General features: G+C 36.9%; 1 protein-coding gene across 11 annotated transcripts in view; it reads right to left on the reverse strand.

Moving 5' to 3' along the window:
• Positions 1 to 1892: 1892 nt before the first annotated feature.
• The window catches only part of MCF2 (MCF.2 cell line derived transforming sequence), a 62600-nt gene continuing 46077 nt past the window's right edge, over positions 1893 to 18415 (reverse strand). For 6 of the 11 annotated variants that reach the window (XM_036839107.1, XM_036839106.1, XM_036839108.1 and 3 more), the window contains 6 exons: positions 18251 to 18343; positions 16688 to 16766; positions 16061 to 16121; positions 12999 to 13108; positions 11228 to 11337; positions 7951 to 8100 (listed from right to left, as the gene is read on the reverse strand). In XM_036839107.1, coding sequence (XP_036695002.1) covers positions 8053 to 8100; positions 11228 to 11337; positions 12999 to 13108; positions 16061 to 16121; positions 16688 to 16766; positions 18251 to 18343 — 501 coding nt within the window. In that variant the 3' untranslated portion in view covers positions 7951 to 8052. Of the gene's footprint in view, positions 2268 to 7950; positions 8101 to 8628; positions 9314 to 11227; positions 11338 to 12998; positions 13109 to 16060; positions 16122 to 16687; positions 16767 to 18250; positions 18344 to 18415 lie in introns of those variants that run through there. The other 5 variants (XM_036839104.1, XM_036839101.1, XM_036839110.1 and 2 more) reach the window with 3 other exon arrangements.

Below are 18415 nucleotides of genomic sequence, written 5' to 3' on the forward strand. Positions count from 1 at the left end.
AATCCCACTCCTGGGCATATATCCAAAAAGATACATGCACCCCTATGTTCATAGTGGCACTATTCACAACAGCCAAGACATGGAAACAACCTAAATGTCCATGGACAGATGAATGGATAAAGAAGATGTGGTACATATATATAATGGAATACTACTCAACCATAAAAAAGAATGAAATAATGCCATTTGCAGCAACATGAATGGACCCAGAGATTATTATACTAAGTGAAGTAAGTCAGAAAGAGCAAGACATATCATATGATATCACTTATATGTGGAATCTAAAATAGGACACAAATGAACCTATCTATGAAACAGAAACAGAATCAAGGACATAGAGAACAGACTTGTGGTTGCCAAGGGTGAGGGGGTGGGAGAGGGATGGATTGGGAGGTTGGGGTTAGCAGATGCAAACTATTATACATAGGATGGATAAACAACAAGGTCCTACTGTATAGCACAGAGAACTGTATTCAGTATCCTGTGATAAACCATAATGGAAAAGAATATATATTGTATATAAAAAAGAATATATATATATGTATAACTGAATCACTTTGTTGTACAGCAGTAATTAACACAGCATTGTAAATCAACTATACTTCAATAAAAAAAAAAAGGAAAGGAGTTTTCAATGATACTATACTAAACCGAAAAAAATATATGAGTGAGTTTAAGGTTGGATATTTTTAATGTGGAATTAATGCAAGTACATTTACTTTTTAAGTACATTTATAACGTAATTAAAATTTGAAGACTTAAAGGGAAATTGCTGCTATGTTTCATAGTAACACACATTTATAAACCCAAAAATATTAATACAGTGCAGTTACATATACAAATACATGTACAAATATAGCATTCATTGTACAGTGATTAAAACATTAAAAGACTACACTGTATGTTTGAATATATAGAACTCAGTACTTTCTTAAATGATTAAAATCCCTAGTTTAATACCATGAAAATAAAATGCCTTGTGCAGAGGGGCATCATTATTCAAAGATTTTATCTCCTAATTCTGTCTTCTAACCACAGGGTCAGCACACAACAGAAATGTATTTTAATATCATTTTGTTGTTGTTGTTATTGTGGCAGAAGCATTAATTGAAATATCAAACATATGGACATTTTCATGAGTCAGTTATAAATCAACCATCACAAATTCCAGCAATTTGACATTAGAAGATTTATAATTTACAGGTAACTTTGAATAAAATACAATTGGTTTGTCATATAAATGGTTACATCTAATGATACCACTGAAATAAACTATGATTTGACATTATACACAAACCTACTTAAAAGATAATTTATGTATTATATAGTTATTGTGTTGTTTTTTGTAAAACCAATCATCAAAAACCATGCACCTAATATGCCAATTTGATAGTAAAACTCACGATCCATGATTCAAAAGGCAGCAATTTCAAACCATTGTCTTCAGTGGCCCATAATATAAAATACGCCAAGCCTAAGTTCAACACTGCATGCAACAACTGGGCCTGTGCTTTAAAACAAGTGATCTCGCTGTTTACATATTTAAAAGAAGCACATCTATACATATATTATCAAAGAAAAACCACAGGAAGAAACACAATATAACTTAAGAAAACCTGCACTAGGATAGATTTTTCTAGAAAACTCAAAAGCAAGTAAAGACACTGGAAAGCAGAGCTTTGTTATAGGAACACCTCTTGTGTAAATATGAATATTTAACTTAAAGCTGTAATGTATCTAAATTTCAACGCATAAAGTGTAAACTTCAACACATCCTAACTGCAGGATTTTTAGCTTTGGGTCTTTTTAGAACCATTAAGACAGCTCTGACAACCCTAAATACCAGTCCAAGTGCAAAAGAGGTCCTTCAGAACGTATCCCTTTGGTTAAAACCTCTGATTATCTCTTTTCTCTCTTTGGATTTTTTTCTGTTTTGTTTAGATGGAATCTGAATGCATGCCATGAAAAACCCTAGTTGGAAACAAAATAACACTGCACTTTTCACCTGGGGGGATGGAAGGTGTGAAGATGGCTTCTTGCAAGAATGAGACAAACTGTGAATGACGAAGTCCACCTCAGTCCTGAGGAAGTTCTGTGAATGTCATGGGTAGCATAGGATCATCCTGACTCTTGTGCTGTTTATCTGTAACACTTTTAAGAACTGTAATCTAGTTCATACCTCCAAAGGAAATCTTATTTTTTAAAGTCTATTCATTCTCCTTTAATTCAAGGGGAACTTAGTTTCCTTGTGTTACTCAGAGCAGCATCTACAAAATAATGAAGAATGATGTTAATACTCGTGACTTTTAAGGCCAAAAATGTCTGTGCTATGACTTCTAACACTAAATGTGAGGATTCAAAAGGTCCATCGTAAATTCAAAGGTGATGTCTTTTGGTTGTTTATTTTAATTTGAAAGTCGTTATTCCGTTACATAGTGATTTATTAAAGGCATCTATTTCATGAACGGCATAACTTCACTAGAAGCAAAATAAACAGAATTCACATCTCCTAAAACCAGATTTCCCGAATATTGTATGAATTATGCTGTGTGCATATAGATGAAACATGTTAAGCACATAATTAATGGAGAGACCTTTACATTCCATTTGCCAGATTTCAAATAAGATACTCTAATACATATTTTGAAACCTAAGTGCTGTTGACAGTTGCATATACGATCAACTTTCATTTCCTAATCCATTAATTGACACACAGTACAATATATTTTTGTAGGCCACATTATACTATTTTGCTCTATGCAATGTAATATGAGGAACAGATCTCAATCAAGACCACTTGATATAGCATTCAACCAAAATCTACCAAGTACTAATTTGTCAATTCGATCTGTCATAAATCCATGTTATTTGAAAGTAATGTATATTTTTAAAACTTCCGAAGTCAGAACTTTCTAGAGAACAGGGAACTATGGGACCATGTCACCTTATCTAGTAGCATGTCATACCAAGAGAGTAATACATGCTTTAAATGCTGATGGTTTATCAATCCATTACACTTAACTCTCCTGATGACACTGCAAAAAAGAAAAGGATATTGAAAAAGTGTACTGATGGTAGAAAATAAAAATGAAAAGAATAATGTTATTTTTTCCAAATAAAGTGTGTATGTATGTTAACAAATGTATAGTAAGCCCTTCACTGCCTGAAAAATAAGCACAAGCCCAAAGCAGATTTAAGTTGTTTTGCCATGCACTTTTTAAAAGGTGGTAATATGCCCTAAATCTACTGTGATTAGTTACAGTAATGGAATCATTTCAAATTAAAACTAATCATATATGTAATTTTACATGTCCTGCATTACTGTTAGCTAAAATTGAATGTAATTAACTTTGCCCTGAATTAACTACGAGGACATCTGGCTCTATATTTAAAATGATGATGATAAAAGTTATGGAAAATCTACTGCGTGTTCCTAATGTTGAATACAAATGCTAATATTATATGGAAGTTAGATGAATACACTTGGTGTTTTCAATTTTGAATTTTGGAGACCTGAGTACAGGAAAGTCCATTATTTTCTAGTATATACACTGCACTCTTATTTCATGGCTTTATTGGTTTATAAAATATGCTTCATTAAAAAATGATTTATATATTTAATTTACACAGCTCTTCGAGCACGTATTTTAAGTGACTCATGTGTTTCTTTGTCTCTCTCTCATTAACCACTTAAATAAGCATAAAGCAGTTGGCAGAAAGCTGGCCGTATTTATTTTCAAACTTAACTCTTTAATGTGTAAGATGGAATCAGTTAATTTGAGGGGAATATATGATTCATTACAACTATCTGGCTTTTGAAAGTGTTCAAAATGTCACTATCTTAGATTTCACCTTATTCGAACACATATACGTTTTTAAAGTGTAAAGTGCTCAATTAAGCATGTGCAGTCTTTCTTTGTGTTTGTCTAATACTCTTCTTTTATGGTTAGTACTTTTTCTGCCCTGTATAATTAACAAGAAAGAAATGGTTAACTGCTCAAAGGCATGAAGATATTGTCCTGTGCTTTTAGAAGCTTTATGATTCTAGCTTTTATGTTTAGGTCTATGATGCAACTGAAATTAATTTTTGTGTATGGAGTGAGGTGTAGGGATGGAGGTTCATTTTTTTTTTAATGTGGATACCCAGTTGCTCCTGCACAATTTGCTAAAACAACCTTCCTTTCCCCATTCAGTTGACTTGACACCTCGATTAAACATTAATCAGTTATATATATGTGGGTCTATTTTTTTTTTAATTCTTTTAAAAATTTATTTTATTTATTTATCTTTGGCTGTGTTGGGTCTTCATTGCTGTGCGCTGGCTTTCTCTAGTTGCCGCGAGCGGGGGCTACTCTTTGTTATGGTGCGTGGGCTTCTCATTGCGGGGGGCTTCTCTTGTTGTGGAGCACAGGCTCTAGGTGCATGGGCTTCAGTAGTTGTGGCGTGCGGGCTCAGCAGTTGTGGCTCACAGGCTCTAGAGCGCAGGCTCAGTAGCTGTGGCGCACAGGCTTAGTTGCTCCGCGGCACATGGGATCTTCCCGGACCAGGGATCGAACCCGTGTCCCCTGCATTGGCAGGCGGATTCTTAACCACTGCGCCACCAGGGAAGTCCCTGTAGGTCTATTTATGAACTCTATTTTTCTATACTTAAACCAATACCACACTGTACTCATTACTGTAGCCTTTTAGTAGGTTTTGAAATCAGGTATGTAAATCCTCGAGATTTCTGAGATTCCTCTGTTCTAGGTTTTTTGCCTTCCATATACATTTTAGAATATACCTGTCTTTATTTTTTCTTCCAAAAGGCCTTGCTGAGATTTTGACTTCATTAACTGTCAATTTGGGGACAATGGATTTCTTAACAATGAGATTTCCAATCCTCGAATATGGTATATCTCTCCTTTTAGTAGGGCATCTTAAATATACCCCAGCAATTATTTGTGGTTGGCAGTATAGAAGCCTTAGACATCTGTTGTTAGATTTATTCCTATTTATTTTATATTTTATATTACTAATGTAAATGGTATTTTTTATTTCTTTTTTTTCCAATTCTTTGTTGCTAGGATATAGAATTACAATTTATTTTTATATAATTATTTTATATACCATGGCCTTATAAAATTCACTTATTACTTCTAATAGGGTCTTTTTGTGTATAGATTCCCAATGGTTTCATACATACACATGATCTGCTAAGCATGATAGCATTGTCTCTTTTCTAATATTTTGGTTCCTTATCTCTTTATCTTGAGTTATGGCACTGGCTAGGACTTCCAATATAATGTTAAATAGAAATGGTGAGAATGAATATCCTTGGCTTATTCCCAACCTTAGGGGCAAAAGCTTCCAATATTTCATCATTAAGAATGAGGTTAACTGTGATTTTTCACAAGCACACATTATTCCCTTTATTCCTAGTGTGGTGAGAGTTGTTATCATGAATGAGTATGGAGTTTTGTCAAGTGCTTTTCTGTATCTACTGAAATGATTACATAATTTTCCCCTTCATTATGTTAATATGGCAAATTATACTGACTTTTGAAGCATGTAATACAAGTACTTAATTTAAAGCTATACAATTCCCTATATTTCCTTCCCTCTTGAGCTGCATCCCCAAATTTTGATATGTCACATTTCATTTTCATCCAATTTTAAATAATTATAATTACTCTTGTGATTTCCTCTTTGTCCCATGTGTTGTTTAGATGTGTATTATTTAATATCCAAATATTTAGGGATAATCTATTTCTAATATAATATCTTTTGAGACTTTATATGATTCCTGTCTTCTGAAATTTATTATTTCTTTTGTGATCCAACGTATGATCTATCTTGGTGAATGTTCCATGTATACTTAAAAATAATGGTGTATTCTGCAGTTGTTGGGTGTCGATTTTGAATAAATGCCAACTGGTTCAGGTTGTTGGCCTATCAGACTCTTCTGATTACTAACTGTCTAAATAATTCAGTAATTCAATAATTATCACAAAAAAAAAACCTTTGAAAGGTGGCCCAGATTTAGAGAAACAAACAAACAGACAAAAACACAAACAAAAAGTGACTCTATTTTGGGGATTCCCATGTGACCCAATATTTATATTGAGCCCTATCACCCTTAGATTTTGTTTCATGTCATAAATGAAATTTAGAACCAAGTATGTTACTCCTGGCCTAGTAGATTCATTTAAACACAAGGTAACAACACCTAGAATTCAAATACAAGTCCAAAACTAGGAATTCAAAGGAAATATGTACATATAATAATAATAATCTTGTTCACAAACAAATCTGTTGTTGTTGTTGTTTTTGTGCTGCCTTTTTATAGATAGCTCAGTATCAGGTGAAAAATTTATAAGAATACTGGTTTGTATACAGAAATTTCATGTACTAATGCTTGGGTTAATAGAAAGGAACATTCTCATTTCTTCGTAATATCTTCACACATTAAGTCTTGGGCACAGACACAGGATATGTTTGTGTGTGTGTGTGTGTGCGTGCGCACGTGCACGCACAAACGTGTAGCAGAAACCTACCATAAGGAAATAGCATGCTCTTAGAACTGAGTAAAAACACGCTGGTGAAGCACCCTTGGACAGTAAGGCTGGTTCCTTAAAATCATATCATCAGTATTTAGTTCTGAAGGATCTCTTATAAGACAGCACTGTACATGAAACTTTCTTTCAAACCTATCAACCTTGTAGAGAAAAGTTTAACATGTTTAAAACATCTCTATTCATTAATTTAAAACTATTAAGGGAAAAAATTAAATCCTAGCTAACATAATATGCTTGCAGCTCTATTTCTAAGTGCAGAGAGGTTCTTACCCTATGCCAATTACATATTTGGTGGAGCTTTAAAATTTTTAGCCTTTAAACAAATAGCATACAGTCAAGTTCATATTATACCTGTAACTTTGGCATTCCGAAACCTATAGTCACCGATTAAAACCCGCAAACTGGGGCTTTCCTGGTGGCGCAGTGGTTAAGAATCCACCTGCCAATGAAAGGGACATGGATTCGATCCCCAGTCTGGGAAGATCCCACCTGCCGCGGAGCAACTAAGCCCGTGTGCCACAACTACCGAGCCTGCGCTCCAGAGCCCGTGAGCCACAACTCCTGAAGCCCAGGCACCTAGAGCCCGTGCTCCACAACAAGAAAAGCCACCGCAATGAGAAGCCCACGCACCGCAACAGAGTAGCCCCCACTCGCCGCAACCAGAGAAAGCCTGCACGTACCAACAAAGACCCAACGCAGCCAAAAATAAATAAATACATTTAAAAAAAAACAAACAAACAACCCCTGCAAACTGTTCCCTGGAATCAGATCTTCTTTTCTTCTGTTTAGATTTTTCACCAACCTAAATAATAAACTAATTAGTAGCCAATAATGGTAATATAAGGTAATAACATATACATTGCATTAAAGCTCAGATTTTCACAAACTATTGCACGTATTCAAAGACCTTCATGACACTGTGCTTGAGTCCTTTGAGTAATCTACAAAAGACTTAGCTCACTAGCAAAAATGGTTATTATGTTAATGATCCATCATTAATTTCACCTGCATTTCCCCCTTTAGGGTCAGAGTACACAGTCAATGTAGCAATTCAGTTAAAGTTATTGACACAATGAAGGCAGAATTATTTCATATAAAATTTCCAAAAGCTTTATGTAAGTTTCATTCAGTCCTCTTCCAAATAATATTTCCTTCTTGCTTTGGGTTCTCTATAATTAAACAGCATATCTGGCAGAAGCATCTTTGCAATCAGTGCTGTATAAAGTCAAATGCGTGAGGATAGAATGATAAGACTAAAAAGTCAGTATTCGAACTGATAAAGCAAAGTGTGGCTATGTTGTAAAGTAGCGAACATGGTCCCTGGCACATAGTGGGCGTTCATTAAACATGTGATGAATTAATGAATGACTTAAAGGACCTAATGTAATGTGATCTGTAGCCATTACAAAGCCTGATGTATCAGCTGAAACATCTGAGCCAAAGGTAAACCACAAAAGAGCATGCAGACTCATAGCATTTCATTCTTTCAAAGCATTTTTCACTCACCAAAGGTTAACATTCCTTTCAGTGAGCTATATAGGCATGGCTGAAGCAATGAAAATGAAACACTGATAAGAAATGTGTTATTTCTGCTTCTTGAGACCGTATAACAAAGATAAAAGTAAAGCAGAACATTTGATTAGATATCCGTGTGCCCCAGGCAGAGGTCAACATAGTCATGGAGAATTCACCTACCATTGACCCTCAGCATCCTCATGGAGAAGCTGAATGACATCCCCATTTCTAATCAGGAGGTCTTCTGAGCCTCTCTTCCTGCAATCTGCTAGGGCTTTATATTTGCCTGGAGACTGTAAGGTTGTTTTGAAAAATGACATTACAAATTTGAATGCAAAACTACTTGCATAACTGCCTGTTCTGTGACGTACAGACTTCATTCTTTACTGCAATGGTAAATGTGGTTAGCTGCAGCAGCTTTGCAAGAACAAACAAACAGAGAGCAGTTTGTGATGGCAAAAAAAAAAAGCAGGACGTGTTTATTTAACCTGAAGAATTCACTTTTATTTGCAAAAAGAGAATTACAGCATGAACTACACAGAAAATAACAGAGCACAACTGATTTAAGTTACATGAATAATAAACATAAATCCAGAAAAAAAACAAGCATGAAAATAATTTTTAAATACTGTTATTTGTAAACTACTCTCATTAAAAATAATTATCTTGACACATAAAAAAGGCAATGGCCCTGAACAAAGATTTACTAACGCCCCCAAAAGGATTCCTGTGCTTTGTTATCGTTTTGCACAGGTAAAAATAATGGGCACAAAAGCTTAGTCCAATAAAAGCATATTAAACCATAATGTTGTGCTTTACTTGGCCTTAATCTTTTTGCAGCTATAATTTTAACTTGATTCATTAATAAGCTAAATAATTCAAGGCACACTGATTGCATTTGGTTACAAGGTAGACAGAGAAGAAATAGTAATCTTCAAGTCCAAACGTATTCTGAGATGAGAATTTTTCCAGCACAGTATCTTACACATTGAATATATGATTTTAAAGAGTAAGAGTACCATAATTAAAACTTTTTTAAAATAAAAGGAAAGAAATAATTATCTGGTGTTGATTCTTTGCACGTCCAAAGGAATTAACCTGAAAACATTATCCGCATCACTCGGGCTGAACGTCTTTTGAGCAGTATTTTTATCAAATGGGCCGAGGAGCAGGCAGGAAAGAGCTACTTGCCATTTAACAGAGTAGCTTCATTAAAATAGGACAGCCGTCTCCGACACGGGCCTCTACAAGGGAAGCAGCACCCATTATTTCTTGTTTTTGACTCGATAAAGCGAGGCTAAAAGATCAGCTCATTCCAACCTGCTTTGCTTTTTAGGTTGGGGGTTATTTAATTGAGGGGATATGGAATGCACTATATTGTCCCTTGTATGTTTTCCTTAGTAGCACAACTCAGGGAATTCTTGGGAGAAGAGAGGAGAGCTAGTAGGTTTTTCTACATTCCCATCCCCTATGATGAAAGCATTAATCAATTTTGCATATTGGCTTTATTTTCTGACACCATAGCTGGAAAAATGCTTACTGAAGGCTTTCTCGGTTCTTGACAATCCCTTCATAGAGCATCATTTACAGCAAACATTGAAATCCCAACTGGCTTCCCTTGACTTACTGCTCACATCTGAACAGCGACCCCTCCCGTCCTCAGATAATGTTACTTCAGGAAATGAAGTTCTTTTTTTGTCTAAATCAGCAATTCTCAAAGTTTGGGAGGCTGACCGTTGGGAGTTCCAAGGGTCTGTAAGGGTCAAAGCTAAATATATTATTTGCCTTTTTCACTCTCATCCTCTCACAAGTCTACAGGGGAGTTTTCAAGAGGCCACCGAATGTGTGATAGCACAACAGATTGAATGCAAACGCAGATATGAGAATCCAGCTGTCTTTTCTGAAGCCAGATGTTAAAGAGATTTGCAAAAATATTTCATTTATTATTACTATTTTTATTGGCTGCACTGCGCAGCTTGCGGGATACCAGTTCCCTGACCAGGGGTCGAACCCATGCCCCGTGCAGTGGAAGCACAGAGTCCTAACCACTGGACCACCAGGGAAGTCCCTTATTTTTTTATTTTTTAGGCTGCAAAAATATTTTAAATGCCACTCTTCTCACTAGATTTTTTTGGTTTCAAAAATGTAAATTCATTAAAACGTTTGAGCACTGCCAGTCTAGACAACGAACGCTGGACAAATCTCTTACCAGCTCTGAGCCTCGGTCTCCTCCTCCGCCAGTTGGAGGGAATAAAGCCTCACTAAGACTATGACTATTCAGTGTGAAATCACTTTGAAAACTGTAAACGACCATACAAATATGAATTATGGTCACTGTATTATTAGTGGAAAGAATATTCTGTTGCTTTTTTAAAGAAAGCATTCCAGCGTCGATGCAGCTTTGGGATTCTCCATGCCATGACTCCCTTACCCCAACACCAGAACTGCCAAACTGAATTTATTCCTCTGAAAAGCACCAAGGAACAGTCCACTACAAAGCATCATTTCCACCCTCCACCCTGATGACTTCAGAAAATTGGAGATTTATCCTAAACAGTCCTAACTCCCCTGTAATAATCCACCAGGACCCTAACAACACTGCAAACTAGTTCTTCTATAAAACACTTACTTTTACCCTAAAGCAACCTTTACTTTCATGGGGTGCCCTCTTGCTCTGATATGCTGAGATCTGTAGCATTAGCATGTTTTTTGACAGCCCACTAAAATATATTCCCCAGATGGTATTAAATAGTTTTTAATGTGTAATGTTTATTTCCTATATTTTCTAATCTGGAATCTAAACTGATTTCTAAGTATATCTGAACCTCCTTTGTGCTCTGACTTTATCTCACATGCCCAGATAGAAAACAGAGTGGTGAAGCTCAATTAAAGATAAAATTGGTCACAATATGGGACTTGGAATGATTGACTATCTCATCAACTTCACTAGGAGCTCCATGTATAGCTCAAACAAGTTCTCACAGAGATAAAAGTGCTTACTGAATGTTCACAGTAAGACTTGTTTCAAATCTTTTGACTGTGGAAATGACCACATGACCTCAAGGATACTGACAAAGGATTGCCCCTATGTGCCTCACCTATTTCATCAATAAAATTGCTTGAAGGGTTTTTATTTATCTTAATATGTCATTACTAACCATTAGAGGCCTTTCTTCTTCATTGTCATCATAAGAAGAGTAGAAATAGTTACTGGACCATTCCTCAGGCTCACCAGAGATTTCTGCAGGTGATGACATCTCAGTCCAAACTGTAAGAAAAACATGGAGGGTGGCAGTTACTGGTTCACCACAAGGAGAGAAGTAAAATGAAGTGTAACAATCAAGGCCATACCCTTCAATGGTCCAAGAATAATATCTTTTGTAATAAAACCTCCAATTAGGTTGTACTAGTTTAGAATTTCTGGTATTTCAGAAAGGGCCTAGAATATCTACATTTCTTTTACTTTTTAGGATGGTTTCATGTTGGGGTTGGTGGGAGTTATTACAGATAATAATAAGTTAAATAACATTCCAGAGAACATTTATCCCTTCTTATAGAAAATTATCTCTTCCAAAAATTCTTTCTATAGCATTCTTCTTGGTCCCACTTAAATAGCACTTATAACATTCTACCTGGTAATATTGTTATTTTGGACTTGTCGTATCTCTTTTATTAGGCAGAAACCATGTGTTACACATTGTGTGTCTCATAAGAACCTGCCTGTAAGAGATGCTTAATTAATAAAATGCATTGAACTGGTATGGATGAAGCAATCTGATGTAGGCAGAGAAATGACAGCATTTCATCTTGGCCACACTAAACTATTCATGTAACCTTGGAAGAGTCATGTTAACTTTCTCTGACTTGGTTTCCTCATCTGTCAAATGAAGGCAGCGGTACTAGGCTCTCTCCTGATGGCTCAGGGGGCCACAGTATAGATGACCTGAGGGAAGTGACCCGTAAATGGAGAACTGAAGCTGAGCAAGGTTGTTGTTCCTTGTTTCTCCTCAGCTAGTAGAGAAGTCTTCCAGATTAAGGACCATCATATTTAAGCATTGAGTATCAGGCACCCCGTTAGGCATTTCTTCAGGGAAGTCTATGCTGTTGATCCCAGAGTTGTTAAGGTGACCCTTGCAGGTGCTTCTGAAGCGCCTTCCCTGTTATCACACTATCAAATTGAATTTTCATTGCTTGTTGCATTATCTTTCTACTCTTCTAGCTTCGCGGGGATGGCAGCTGAGTGTATCTCAGTTAGACTGTATGCCCAGAGTACTGCACAGTTCCTGGCACACAGGCTGTTATGTTCGTTAAATTAAACAAATTGTTTTAAATCCCTTTAAATGACCCAATTTGCAAAATAAAAAGAAATACTCCTGAGCTGTAAATGACTCTTCTCTATTCATTAAACTTACGGTGAGTCAAGCAAGTGTGCATCCCTTGATGCAGGATGTGTTTTATTCACCTCTGTATCCTATGTAGGAGGGGCTCCCAAACTTGAGAAGGTGCCAGAAAGAATCACATGGAGAACTTGTTACCTTACAGCTGGCTGAGTCTCACTCCCAGAGTTTTTGATTCAGAAGGTCTGGGATGGAGCCAGAGCATCTGCCTTCTTAACAAGTTCCCAGGTGATGCCGATGCTACTGGTCCACACCTTGACAACCTCTGCTCAGCCGAGTATCTTGCATATGCACAAGACAGAAGAGCCTTCTAAAAATGGGTTAACTTTGTTTTCTCCATATAAAGTGAATAGATGGGTAGATTTTCAGCCGAGTATCTTGCATATGCACAAGACAGAAGAGCCTTCTAAAAATGGGTTAACTTTGTTTTCTCCATATAAAGTGAATAGATGGGTAGATTTCTCAAATTAACAACGGGAGGAAACAATTTGCACAGCCATGAATTCTCCCTTCGGATGAGCATTACACATACCTGTATTTGCTTCTGCCCGAACTGACGCGATGGCCTCACCGACTTCCACCATAGCGCTGGTGTGCTCCAAGTCAGTTTCCTCAGCGCCTATAAAAGCTCCCTGTTGCCTTCTGAAATAGTAAATGTGTAAAACTTGGTAAGCTTTTTTTCAGTTTAAGAGTAATAAGAAATTTTAAATGGTATTTCTTCTACTAATACCATGTGTTAAGAACATAGTCTAAGAATCCATTCAAACAGAGCTGATTTTCCCCCGTATTTAAGTCTGTGTGATAATAGCTCATAATATACAAAAGCTTAAATCCTGGGATCCAAGCCAGCATGGAAAGAAAAGGCTCCCTTCTGGACCCAAGGCAGGTATATTGTTTAAAATTCCTGTTGCATATTATATTGTATACCCGAAATTTGCTAAGAGGTAAATGCTAAATGTTCTCACCACAGACACAAAAAAGGATAACTATGTGAGGTGATGGATATGTTAATTAGCTTGATTGTGTTGATTATTTCACAGTGTATATGTATGTCAAATCATCAAATTTTACTCTTTTTTAAAAATATCTTTATTGGAGTATAATTGGTTTACAATGGTGTGTTAGTTTCTGCTGTATAACAAAGTGAATCAGTTATACATATACATATGTCCCCATATCTCCTCCCTCTTGTGTCTCCCTCCCATCCTCCCTATCCCACCCCTCTAGGTGGTCACAAAGCACCGAGCTGATCTCCCTGTGCTATGCGGCTGCTTCCCACTAGCTATCTATTTTACATTTGGTAGTGTATATATGTCCATGCCACTCTCTCACTCCGTCCCAGCTTACCCTTCCCCCTCCCCGTGTCCTAAAGTCCATTCTCTACGCCTGCATCTTTATTCCTGTCCTGCCCCTAGGTTCTTCAGAACTTTTTTTTTTTTAGATTCCATATATATGTGTTAGCATATGGTATCAAATTGTACTCTTTAAACGTATATAGTTTTAATTGTCAACTATAACTCAATAAGTTGGAAAAAATATAAACAACAAAAAAAACCCGATTGTTCTATGAACTTTTAACTTCAGTGAATTAGGCAAAGTGTATATGAATGACAATGAAACCTCAATCTGATTAATACTGTTGAGTTGTATCAGCTACTATAGAGTCAATTGCTCCATGAAATCTAAAGCCTTTACTTCCAGAATACATGATAAAACATTGAGTACTGTGAACCGTGGAAAACAAAGACTTCCACCGTGATTTTAAAATGGTTCTCCTGGGGCTTCCCTGGTGGTGCAGTGGTTAAGAATCTGCCTGCCAATGCAGGGGACACAGGTTCGAGCCCTGGTACGGGAAGATCTCACATGCCGTGGAGCAACTAAGCCTGTGTGCCATAACTACTGAGCCTGCGCTCTAGAGCCCGCGAGCCACAACTACTGAGCCCGTGTGCCACAACTACTGAAGCCTGTGCACCTAGAGCCTGTGCTCCGCAACAAGAGAAGCCACAGCAATGAGAAGCCCGCGCACCGCAACGAAGAGTAGCCCCCGCTCGCCACAACTACAGAAAGCCTGTCCGCAGCAACAAAGACCCAACGCAGCCAAAAATAAATAAATAAAAAATAAACTAAAATGGTACTCCTAAAGCCTCAGATTAATCAACATACTTTGCACCTGATCTTAGCTACCTGTGAAAGATGATGTGCAACAGAGAAAAAGAGTATTTTTATTTTTTATTGGAGTATAGTTGATTTACAATGTTGTATTAGTTTCTGCTGTACAGCACAGTGAATCAGTCATACATATACATATATCCACTCTTTTTTAGACTCTTTTCCCATATAGGTCATTAGATAGTATTGAGTAGAGCTCCCTGTGCAGTAGGTCCTTATTAGTTATCTATTTTATCTATAGTTGTATGTATACGTCAGTCCCAATTCCCCAATTTATCCCTCCCTCACCCCCCGGTTACAGTAAGTTTATTTTCTACATCTGTGACTCTATTTCTGTTTTGTAAATAAGTTCATTTGTACCATTGAAAAAGAGTACTTTTAATAAGTCCTTCAATGATCCCTACATCATGCAGATGCTGCGTGGTGAATTTCTGTGCCAAGCCTTTGGAATCAGCGTGGGGATTCTTTCTGCATATATGTAAACATTGTATGGAAACTCCACCTTTTAGGATTCCTAGAGGTGGAATACAAAGGCCACATCTCTAAACCAGCAGCAAAGCTATCATTGAGGATGGCTGCCTTCCTCAAAGACGTCGTGGTTGTGTCCAGGCACAGCCCCCGCCCCCGGGATCCATACCTCCTCTCTAACTACACAGAGAGGCCAAGTCACCAGCAAGTGGTCTCCATCAAGGGACCACAAAGCTGCAGGCCAGTATTAGCTGCCAGTACTTCATCATTCTTATACCTCTCCTTCTCCAATCAGATTGAAGGTGCCCAGAAATATTTTGAAGAGAAAGCCATGAGTGTAGCCGCTTTTGCTAGCAGCCTACATGCAACTCCCCCGAGGGTATACTGAGAACAAAGCACTTATAATCGTGTTTAAAAATTAGCCCAGACTATTTTTTTTTTTTTTGAGGCAAGGAAGACGACTTTATTCGGAAAGCCGGCAGACCGAGAAGATGGCAGACTAATGTCTCAAAATAACCATCTTATCGGGGTCTGGATGCCAGTTTCTTTTATAGAATCAGAGAGGGAAATAAAGTAAAAAGGCATAATAGAGAGTGAGAGGCGGGGAGGAAGTAAACTAAAAAGGGCCATCAGTCTTGCAAAACATCTCCTGGGGGAGAGGATGTGTTAATTTCTTGTTTCTTGCAGCCATCCACAGGCGGACAGGGTCAAGATGTTTCCCTGAACAAAGGCACTTCCTTATATTCTTTTTAACATCAGGGGAACAGTGAGATAACTATTAAGGACTATCAGGCTCCAAGTCGAAGGACAGAACTGAGAAAACGTGTTTATAGAATTTGACGAGTTATTGCTAAAAGGGCAGGTAATTTTTGTCTGATAGTTTAATTACATTGTTTCATGTTATATATGGAAAACAGAAGATTGGAGAGTGGTATTTCTTAAAGTATAATCACTTACTCATTCCGCTGAGAAGAAAGATTCTGTTCCGTTAACTGATTATGTTGTTCTTGTTTTTTAACTGTGAAATAAAACAAAGATTATATAAGCATTGTTCGGAAGCCACACTTCTTACTTCCTTGAGGACCAATGACCTTCACATATGCACACACAACCCACCCCCCCAATCCCATGTGAGTTCACCTTCACAAACTTGAAACAGCCAGAGGGAAGGCCAGTCTGAATTTGGAATATAGGAAAGGATCGAACCATGTAATATTTTTTTCAAGAAATTCAAGTTTATAACTAGCACCACCCCCAGGCCAACATTACCAAGCACTGATTACTGAGGTCCTAAGCAGAGTTGCCTCATGGGAAGCATTTAGAATTAACACATTCAGATTGCTCTATCACTGCACCACTGCTTCTCAGGCACTAGAGCTCATCTTCCATTGTAAAATTCATTCTCCGACATAGTTTAAACAGCCTCCTGCATCTTGATCTCCTACTAATGAGTTGAACAAATCCTTTCATTATAAATAATAGAAAGTAAATATCAGCCCCATTCCCTGTAAAAATTATCACAAAATCTGAGTCACTGAGCTGTTCTTGTACTTCTTGTTCTGGACAATGCATGCTTGAACTTACCTGTCGTAAGTTCCTGTTGCTTCAACAAAATACTTCTGATTTCTTTTAACCACGTCATCTTCACATCTACATTTGAAGCCTAAAGATTTAAAAAGCAGGAGAGGAGAGGACATGTTTCCTTTTTAAAACGATGCTTTATAATAAAACAAATGTCACTAAGTATATCAAACACGATTTACAACCTGAACCACCATATTCCAACTCTAACATTTTGATTCTTAAAACTTCTAAGAAGCAAATAAGTAGCCATCGGATTAGATGAAATAATAGCCAAAACCATTTTGAAATTGGCCTTCAATAATAATGCTCAGAGAAATGTGAAATATAAATCTCACTTATTTTTTCTGTGTAGGAGGGTTCTTTTAAATATATAAATGTTTTTATGTTTAATTTTGGTAAAACAAAATAAGTCCTACTGTTTCTGAAAAGACAATCTATTGTAGGGACTTCCCTGGCGGTCCAGTGGTTAGGACTCGGCGCTTTCACAGCCGAGGGCTGGGGTTCAATTCCTGGTCGGGGAACTAAGATCCTGAAAGCCATGTGGTGCGGCCAAAAAAAAAAAAAGACTCTTTGAAATGACAATATTCTCTTGAAATGTTCTAATTCCTCTCTTCTTCCATGAAACAGGTTGAAGCTTACAGCGTGTCTAGCCAGGACTTTAACCACATTCTTTAGAAAAAACAATCCGATCTGAATCATCACATCACCCTGTCTCGTAATCAGGTCCCCTCTGAATGCTGAGCACAAGAGGAACTCAGAACTGTTATAAATCTGTAACTCAAGAAACTTGATGGGGACAGAGAAGCACCGCCAAGCTCTTGGCTATCAGCTCTTGTTGATAAGTCTCCTGGTGTCGTGGTGAAAACTTAAAGCCATAGAAAGCATCACAGACATATCTCAAGTTAAAGAAAACTTCTGCCAAGATATGGAAGCAACCTAAGTGTCCATCGACAGATGAACGGATTTGGAAGATGTGGTACATATATACAATGGAATACTACTCAGCCATAAAAAAGTATGAAATAATGCCATTTGCAGCAACATGGATGGACCTAGAGATTATATGTATAATCTAAAAAATAAACAAACCAGTGAATATAACAAAAAAGAAGCAGACTCACAGATACAGAGAACAAACTAGCGGTTACCAGTGGGGAGAGGGAAGGGGGAAGGGGCAATATGGCAGTAGGGGATTAATAGGTACAAACTATTAGGTATAAAATGAGCTACAAGGATATATTGTACAGCACAGGGAATATAGCCAATATTTTATAATAACTATAAATGGAGTATAACCTTTAAAAATTGTGAATCACTATATTGTACACCTGTAAAATATAATATTATACAGCAACTATACTTCAATAAAAGAAAAAAAAAACTTGGTAACTGAGAAAAAGTTTAATTGCATCACAAAGAATAATAATCAAATAATATTTAGGTAACCTACAGGAAAGGACTGAGAACTTTTGTAATGTACCCAAAATTATTTTTGTTTGCAAATTCAGACTTTTGTATCTTAAGGCAGGTTATGGTTTCTAGAATAATTCTTAAATAACCAACCTGGACAATATAAACTTCTTCCTTCCCAGCATACCAGATTTCAAACTTGCGGTTATCTCCTTTTACATATTCAGTGATTCCAACTTCATCCATCTACAATATATGAGTCACCATTTTCATGAGCATTTTATTCTGAAAATGAAATTACATTAAATCTACCCCCAT

Source organism: Balaenoptera musculus, chromosome X, assembly GCF_009873245.2.
Source record: "Balaenoptera musculus isolate JJ_BM4_2016_0621 chromosome X, mBalMus1.pri.v3, whole genome shotgun sequence".
Classification (NCBI taxonomy): domain Eukaryota; kingdom Metazoa; phylum Chordata; class Mammalia; order Artiodactyla; family Balaenopteridae; genus Balaenoptera; species Balaenoptera musculus.